General features: G+C 38.0%; 1 protein-coding gene across 1 annotated transcript; it reads left to right on the top strand.

The window, feature by feature from the left end:
* The first annotated feature begins 301 nt into the window (after positions 1-301).
* Positions 302-9047, top strand: LOC135467328 (cytochrome P450 4B1-like). Its single transcript, XM_064745097.1, has 8 exons — positions 302-358; positions 5001-5133; positions 6462-6577; positions 6983-6991; positions 7603-7779; positions 8428-8510; positions 8707-8772; positions 8945-9047. The coding sequence occupies exons 1-8, from the start codon at positions 302-304 to the stop codon at positions 9045-9047; spliced, it is 744 nt and encodes a 247-aa protein (XP_064601167.1).
* Positions 9048-9393: the final 346 nt, after the last annotated feature.

Genomic DNA, 9393 nt, shown 5'->3' with positions numbered 1-9393 from the left:
AGTTATGTGATATTGACGTCCAAAGGTAGTATGAGCCAAGAAAACTGTATCGTCAAGCCAAAACCAAAAGGGAGATAATACTGCATGTATATCGACTCGTCCGTAAGTGTGTGGAACACTTTTTTCATCTATCCTTGTTTTGAATACCCTGATCTTACGCGAGTGGTGTGTGTTGTTGAGGAGGAGGTGGGAGTCATTATGTTATATCATTGTGTTGTAAGTTATATTATCAGACCAGTTTACCGTGTATGTAATCAGGGTTATGTTGTGAAATGTATACGTGTATGTATGCAAAGTGAAAATGTATAAAGCCACGCCCTCTACACCTCTAGACCACGTGGCATTGTACGGGGCACACGTAAGTCTGCTACGCTATAAATTTAATATAAGATCACAAAATAACAAGACAGTGTAACACAATCCTTACCAAGTGCGTAATGCGTTAAATATCGGTGGAAAATCGCAAACTTTGCATTTCACCTTGACTTTAACTCCTTTAAGCCGTTCAGTCTATTTACTAGATAGGTTAGCAACGTTTCTGCAAGTCATGGCGAATGTCGAACACTCAATTATGGCAAACGTCATTCATAATCACATTCACTTCGGCAGAAAGAGGACGCATAGTTGAACTCTTATTTATCAAGGACACAAAGTACCAGTACACTATCTTGGTTTGAACCGCTTTGGAAATTACATTTAAACACTGACGCCATCTTGAAACATTCCGGTGTGGAGAAAGACCGAGTAACTGTATTTTCCTGGATAAGAAAGTACGAGGCTCGAAGCTGCATTAGTGTTACATAATGAACGATTTTTGTGTTTAGAGATGGGAGGGAGTGGGGATGCCGGCCTTTAAATTTGTCATGTTCCATTCTGTTATATTAGCTGAAATTTGTTGTACAACAACTCACCCAGAACTTACGTTTAACAGTGTTAATTATCGGTGGAAAATCGCAAAGTTTGCATTTCACCTTGACAAAGACTCCTTTAGGGCGATCAGTCTATTTACTAGATAGGACAAGCAATGTTTTGACCTTGTTACATAAGAAATAACAATTTCTTAAGGGTTGGAAATTTTGTGTCAAGTCCAAGATCTCTTCGTGATCCCGGCAGATGTTCAAATCTGTAGTTGATGAAGCTTGCACAAAAATATTACTGTGTTGTTTTCATTTAAATATTTAATTACTTGTTTTTGAAGACGGTACATACTAGGAGTAAGAAACCAATTTTAAAAACCTGAGAACTTAAGAGAAAGTTTAGAACGCGAGCGGATTTCTTGGTCACGACGTTTACGCTGTATAACTACTCGGCCATGAGAGTGATGTTTCAATGCAGTTTTGAACTCCTGAGGCAGAGGTGACATGAATACACCAGAGGATATTACATAACACACGGCCCCTTACCGACCTCGAGAAGGTTAGATCGTACTGCAGACTACACATTTCTAACATAAGCTGTGCTACATATACTTCATTATAGCTAAACACAAAAACTTCAGCCCTCAAGCAAAATACAACCTGAACCAGTGTGTAAAACAGCGCAGTGGCAGTGTATACTGTAAGTGGTGCAGGCACGTAAGTATGACGGGTTAAGTGTGGTCGTTCCCGAAATCTTAAATTTCTACTACCCTTTTGCGTATGTGAACACAATCTGTTGTGACACGTCACCTTTTTGTGGGTCACTTTGCACTGAGATCGAATCTCTTTTGAAAAAAAAACAGGTCAACCGTTCGCGTTCCGTGGTTGTATTAGGCCTATAGTTTCAGTTTTGGGAAAGTGGGAAATCTCACCATATGCGATATGTGAGATCTTTGCCACGGGTTCATTCAACTGTATGAATGTAAAGGTTGAAGGGTTTCACTACTTGGATCACTGGAAAGCTGCTCCCGTTACATGAATGAGGCTCTCTATACAAGTCACTTGGTTTAACCATATCTGTGACATGACATGGTAACTGAGGTTTGCCTTCCCATATAGGCCAGGCTGCAGGTCAATTGGCCATATGAGAATGACGAGTCCGTGGCATTTCTAAAACAGTATTTAGCATGTGACCGTTCAGTGTGTTGTGCAATGTGTTTCCATAAAAAAAAAACAGGTTCATACAAAAGGTTTAAAATGTTGACAGAACTTGTGTAAGGGTAACAAGAGTTTGAGCTATTTAGGAATGTATGATTACTGACACGGTCTACTGAACATCAAACTGTATAAACCGGATATAGGCTTATACAGACCTACGGCAGGTATTTTGCCTTTCGTCGCTTTTCTAAAACTTCTTATCACACACTCTTTATAATTTTAACAGAAAGTTTATCGTCTTGGTGATGCTAAAATGTATTTTGCCTGTTGAAACAGATTATTCTGTTAAATATTACACATATATTATATTAATTCAACACAAAAATTCTATTAAACTAACAGGATATTACAATGCATTACAATGCTACACGTCTATCAACAACGACAGCACAAAACTAGATAAGCTCATTACACCACATGATAACATCCAGGCTCGATTTACGCCCATATGATTTGGAACAATGCTGGAAAAGACTTCAAAATGAATGAATGATTATGGCTTTACGCCACGCCAGTAATATTTCTGCCAACTGGCGGTGAGAATTTATTTGAAACAGGAAGCCATGAATGGTTTTCGGCATGATGAAAATAACCAAAATAGAACGAAAATAGACAGACGTGTTTAAAAATCAGTTAGAAAAAGACTTCAAAAAACCCGGCTTTTTATTTGCAGTTTGTATTGTTTAAATCCAAATATTCGTTTGTAATTATTGTTTTATATTGTTTCAGGATTTTAAAAAATATAATTGCACCAAAGTGTTCGGACAGCGTGACGTTCGGTAGGCTTTGTGGCGGGTACGGTGGTGCTTGCCCTGTTAATTTGGGCGTTTGTCCAAGTTTACAAGCTGATTAAACAGCTACGGAGCTTTTGCAAGGCGGCTGTGAAGTTCCACAATCTTCTCAGGCACTAGCTTTTGGGCACTCTTTCTAAGGTATTACTGTAGACTGATTATCCAATCGCTGTCCAATAATAAATGATGTACAGACAGTATTCCCCAGAGTAATTATTAGAATTTCTACCATTTCCCCAAATAATCTCCGCCAGCGTGTTTTATAAGGTATAGCACTAACAATAAGAGATTCATAGATTTCCCCTACGTCAAATAAAAATTTGAAACACGATCTTAAAGCTAATTTTTCGTATTTAGAAATTAAACCCACCTTATCAAAGTTGTCTTAAGATAGATATATCCAAATTTCAACTTCCTGTTGTAAAAAACTAAGCTTTGTAAAGAAGTTAGAAATGGCTTTGTTTAATCGGTCCCTGGATGCTATTCCGTGTCACACTGGTTTGGTCTTACGATAATATATAGGTCTGATGTCACGTTCATCATACTTCGTTAACATGTAGTTTTGAATGGTTTATGTCAAGCTGGCGTATACATCTATATAAGCTTATACATCCACACTGGCGTATACATCTATATTGTCATAAACATTTAAATCCTTGCTTTTGCATGAATGTGAACTGCATCGCTTTTAAATTTTCCTCAAGTTGATGTCGGCAGTCTGCTTCTGTTATTGTATAAGAATGTGGAAGATTTGTTTGTGAAAATAATTCATTAAGTATTTTTAATATAAATCTGTATACTGTTGCCTGGAAAATGTCAATCTCCAATATTTTTTGTTATTAGAGCTTCACGACTGTCATTGGTGCTGGGTGCCCTTCAATTATGTCTTAAAAGTGAAGCATGTTTTGTGACTTCAATGACGTTAAAATAAATGAATACGTGTTACTTTCACGTAACGACGTTACAAAATACAAGGGAAGAACTATGACGCTTTGAGAAATACTAGTATTTGATGTATTCGCTTGGTGTTTTTAGCCGTACTCAAGGATATTTCACTTACGCCACGACGGTCAGCATTATGGTTGAATTAAGCCTGGCAGAGCTCGGGGGAAACTCACGACCATCTGCAGGCTGTGACAGGCTCTTACCCCTTGAGCAAATTATATACTGTCCAGATTTGTGCTGTTTATTTCTGGTCAAGTATATGCGTACGCCATGTTTCGTGATTTAAACTTTAGTTGGTCTTAATTTCTGCGAGAATGTCTGTTGAAGTACTCTTTTCTTTTTTCTCTTTTCTTTAATTTCGAGCATCCAAGTTACGGGTTCTTACATATGTTTTCAGCAATCCCCTTTACTATATCAACTGGATTTACCCTTTAACTAAGGATGGCCAGGAATTTTTTCGATTCTGTGACTACGTTCATACATTTGCCGACTAGATCATTGAAAAGCGACAACAGCAACTAGTAGGTTCTCCAATTTCAGACGAATCATGAACAAGTACAGTCAATCAAATTGCAGCAGATGCTTTCATTTTGTGCTGAAGGCTGTAAGACACATTTGTCTATCAATAACTCTCAATAAAACAAAGCAGTCGTGGGAGTAACCGAAGGTGGCTATTTCAGCTGCTATATTTATACCTGGTATGCAGAGTATCAAAGCTGAGAGGAAAGAGCTACAGCTGAGAGGGAAGAGCCACAAGTGAGACCTGTTTTGGACAGCAGACATCGTTAAGAAACGACTTATCGAACTTGGCATGAAACGGTGTTTGCTTTACCATAGGTTACCCTTGTGGCTAGAGAGGAGTTGAACCTGGGCCTATTGTATTTATTTATTTGTTTGATTGGTGTTTTACGCCGTACTCAAGCGAGTCTATTGTAGGAGGGTTTTTGGGTGCATCTACCTGTAATGCACACCTATCCTTCGCATATACTGAGAATATAGCCATCGTCACTTATGTTCTGAGACATTAAAATGATGACATGAAATATATTATTAGTGTTTGGATACTTATACTACTAACAAAAGAATGTTACATTGAAAATACCTTGTCTTTTATATAGTTTCTTATACGAGTGTATCTAGGGTCCCCAGTGACATCTGAGTTAAAGGTCTGGGTTTCTTTTATTTTCAGCTTAATGACCAAGATGTCATCAGGAAAACCCATCTGGATTTTCTGGATATCTTATTGGCTGCTCGTGATGATAACGGAGTTGGATTTTCCAAAGTGGATATGAGGGCAGAAGTAGACACGTTTTCATTTGAAGGTGAGGTGTTATGCTGAAGGATAAAGTATAATTTCCTATTTCTCGTGGACACACAGGAGTCCAATATGGAACCGGTGCATCAGGTTAAGTTAAAGTTCACACTTTTGTCCAGAAAACATTACAGAGATCCCAAAGAACTGACATTCTTCGCAGATCAGGAAAAATATCAGTCAAATCCTTCAGTCTTGGACCTAACCAACCTCAAAGCATGTTCAAAGACTACAAAAGCTGGATACAACCTCACATCCCAACATCAAACATGCAACAGTGCTCGCAAAATGTTCAATAATTCATCATTTTTTTCTTCTCTCTGACTTGCGGACCTTTATTCTTCTCCCCAGATATGAATTAAGCATTCACCCATGGAGGAAAGATCGTAAACAATACTAGTTGTCCCATCTAAAACATTTTAGTAAAGTTAGTAGTATTTTTCTTATGCAAATCTGGTGCACATCGAAGCTAGCCATCGCACGCTTACTGACAGTTTCACTTAAGCCTAATCAACACCTCTGTACCTAAATTTAAGGAAATCTAAAGTAAGTCAACAAAGTAAAGATTAATTTAGTCAAAAAGTGCACTCTACAACACTGGGGTTAGGAACCATCTTTTGTTGGGGTAAATTTTAGTATGCACACACGGATTGTTTTCCTTTACCTTTTATTAACTAGATTTGTCAAATCCTTCTCATATAATGTACATCATGACGAATACCATACGTGTGGCTTGTATTGTAATGATTAACATGATCAAAAATTTGATCCTCCATGACAATAGTTTGCTTTTTTACTTATTTATTTAGTTACTTATCAAATTCGATTGGGGTTTTGCGCAGTACTCAAGAATATTTCACTTAAACGACGACGACCAACATTATGATGGGAGGAAACCGAGCAGAGCTTTGGAGAAACCCACGACCATCCGCAACACGTTCCCACTTACGGCTTGAGAGGAAGCAAGCATGAGCTTGTAGGATGCTCCTGGGTCACCTGCGCTGCGCTCGTGTGCTTATCCCTTCGGCCAAATTGATTTTTTTTATCTATTTCTACTTGAATGAGGGTGACTTTTGTCCCCATGATGAGCTTCCTTGGCTTGGGTGGTATATCAGGACAAGAACCAACAACCATGATAGACTGCTATAAAATATTTAAACTGGGTTAAAGATAACCGTACAGAAATTTATACCCCATTTCAACCTGTGATGTGTGTAGTGATATAACCCGGTGTGCTCCGGTAGTCTTCAAATCACGAGTATGAAGACAGTACTGTAGTAATGGCAGACATTTCATGTAAATGACACAATGACAATTGTCAAGTGTTTTGTTTTCCAGGGCATGACACAACAGCGAATGGCACATCCTGGGCAATCTACGCGCTTGCAAAGTACCCCGATATCCAGGAGCAGGTGCATCGGGAGGTCCGTGAAGTGCTGGGCGACAGAAAAGACGTAGAAATGTACCTCTGCCTCAAAACATCCACATTATATCCACTACATTGTGTGACAGTTAATTTGAAATACAAGAAAACATGCACGTTAAATCTTTCCCTTTCATCTTATTTTCGCTTTACCAGAAACGTCAGCAGACGCTATTGTTACGACCCAAACTGTCTGTATTATAAACAGATGGCTTGTTCGAAATACACGACAGTTTAGCCGCACAAAAAAGTAACCAAACCCAGCAGATTTTATTTTACAACAATTTATTAGCTTTAACAAGAACAGATAATAAGACTTATACAAATACTAAAGTACTTACATGTACAACGATGTCAAGTCCAAACGGACGCATATATTCCACAATGCGGAAAACCATACAGGCATAAATGCAGAAATAAGATGGAAAATCCACAGTACAGCTGGGTGTATGACGAAATATACACAAAATTCCAGAGACAGGGTTCGTGTACTAATAAGCACTGTGTACACAAGAGCACAAATTAAATATACAAGTTCAGACTGAACAGGTGCTCGGTGGAGATAGGATATAACAAAGCCAGAGGCTATAAAGACACCAAAATTCAGCACAAAAGGCCTACTAAAGTAATACACAGCGAAAGCATCCAAAACTCTCAATAATTCTCCGTTCTCTCCCTTTGACCTGCTTTCATACGTCTTATATAGCCTGGTGGAATTGTCTAGAATAAGAAAATTCCTGAACACTTGATGTAAACAAACAGGCACCGAACTGAGCGTATTCTGGAACATTCTAAGGTAGAGGCAGACAGCAGGCCCTGAACTTAGCATATGTAAACAGTGGCAAGCTAAATTTAGAAGCTGACGGCAGTTGTGCACATAACACTATTTAATACCCTGATCTGCAATAGTTATATATTGTATACGTCATAGAATATTTACCAGAAATTTCGTGTAATTCACATTCCGCTCGTGGATCTACTATATGTAATCAGTCTTAATAATGAAAGAATGTGCTGGATAGAATTTTACCTAACACCGTTCACTTTTTTGACAAGGCCGATCTTCAAAAATTGACATATACATCGATGTTTATCAAAGAAGTCTTGAGAATGTTTTCTCCAGTACCCGGTATTGGTAGGGAAGTTTCAAAACCACTGGTGAATGACGGAGTCGAACTTCCATTTGGGATGACTATAATCATTTCCCTGTTCGTCATGCATCACAATCCCGATGTCTGGTAGAACCCAGAGGTAGTTTTACACGTTGTATTATCCGTATATTTAGAAAAATTGAAATCTTCTCATGGTCACGCTACGAAAATGTTCACTGAGTGCTAAGCAATACGGTAGGCCTATTTTAAGAGACTTGCGCTCAATGGCTTTCATGCAAATCTTGACATAGGCTGATTACCTAGGTACGTCATTCTGACACACATTTCTATTTGATATCTTATACTCTCTCGCCAAGATTTTCAAACTTTCATCGAAAAATTCCTACATTTGTCTAAATATTAGACGGTTTCCACTATTTTAGTACATGTACCTGTTCACCAAAAATGGCTGGTTGACATGCATTATTTCATGCATTATATAAGAAACTGTCCATAAAAAAGTATTTGCCGCGGAAAATATAAACATGTGGGGCGAGTAGAGAATACCCATCAAATGGGGGATAAACCAGTAGGGCCATTTGACACGATGCCAAACAAAATTGAGACTGGCGCCATTCGCTGGCGCCTCTTAATACGATGCTTTGGAATCTAAAGCGACTAGAACAGCACTTAGAGAATGGTTAAAACCAGTGAAAATAGAAGGAGAAATAACAAGAAACAGAAATCAAAATGTTCGGTATTTTATAATTACAGTATTTTATGATTACAGGAGTTCCGACCAGAAAGATTTGCTAAAGAAAAGTTTTCAAGAAGAGATCCTTATTCTTTTGTGCCATTTTCAGCAGGGCCGAGGTAATTGACGATATTCCCATGTTACGTACATGTATTATGAAATTTTAAAAAAAATTCTGTTTTGAGTAGAAATTAACAATATAAAACGATTGTGATAGGCCAGATTATAAGTTATTATTCCACAGAATATTTGTTAGCTTATATTTGCCCTATGCTACATTCGTTGCTTCAGTTTATTCAGTGATTACTATTTCAGGAATTGTATAGGACAGAACTTTTCTATGAACGAGGAGAAGGTACTGCTGGCACGCATTGTCAATAGGTGTGTATTTCTTTACTTCTCCGGGCGGCAGAACGGGTATTTACAGCTCGATTAACTCTCTCTATATAGTAATAACAAAAAATAAAAAAAAAAATAAAATAAAAAAAAATAAAAAAATAAAAGCAGTTTCATTTAAAACTTTATTGTTTACATCTTCCTTTTCTCTAACCAGGTTTCGCCTGGAGTTGGACACAGATCACGATATTGTCATGATCCCTGAACTGATCATGCGTGCCCAGAACGGCATCAAGGTCAATGTCTATCCAAGGACGTGACTGTACGGAGCTAACGGTATCCACGTTAAAACACATAACGGGATGAAGATATACACATGTACACACATTATTATTATGACAGAGACAATATATTGATAATACCCAACGAGGTGAAGATTATGCACATATACCATGCATACTGTACACACACGTGACAAAAACAACTCGCCATTGTCATATCTTGCGCTGATGCAGACGATACTGTCCGTCTTAACTTTTTTCCAGTAATACAGCGTTATCTGGTGTTTTGTGTTTATATTGTTACCACAACTTGGCGTTCTGTTTGTACTGCCAACACGACATAGCTGTCTTGTTATTGATAATGAATCATAACAAAAGATCTGTG

The sequence above is a fragment of the Liolophura sinensis genome, chromosome 6 (genome assembly GCF_032854445.1).
Source record: "Liolophura sinensis isolate JHLJ2023 chromosome 6, CUHK_Ljap_v2, whole genome shotgun sequence".
Taxonomy (NCBI): domain Eukaryota; kingdom Metazoa; phylum Mollusca; class Polyplacophora; order Chitonida; family Chitonidae; genus Liolophura; species Liolophura sinensis.
The sequence above is the reverse complement of the archived record's forward strand: the minus strand, read 5'-3'. Positions and strand labels throughout refer to the sequence as shown.

What these genes read in the sequence shown, in the direction of transcription:
- LOC135467328 (XM_064745097.1), top strand. Translation starts at nt 302, where the DNA reads ATGTATAAAGCCACGCCCTCTACACCTCTAGACCACGTGGCATTGTAC. An exon ending in TCATGCATCACAATCCCGAT is followed by an intron (nt 7,780 to 8,427) that starts GTCTGGTAGAAC and finishes TTATGATTACAG; the next exon opens with GAGTTCCGACCAGAAAGATT. An exon ending in CTGGCACGCATTGTCAATAG is followed by an intron (nt 8,773 to 8,944) that starts GTGTGTATTTCT and finishes TTCTCTAACCAG; the next exon opens with GTTTCGCCTGGAGTTGGACA.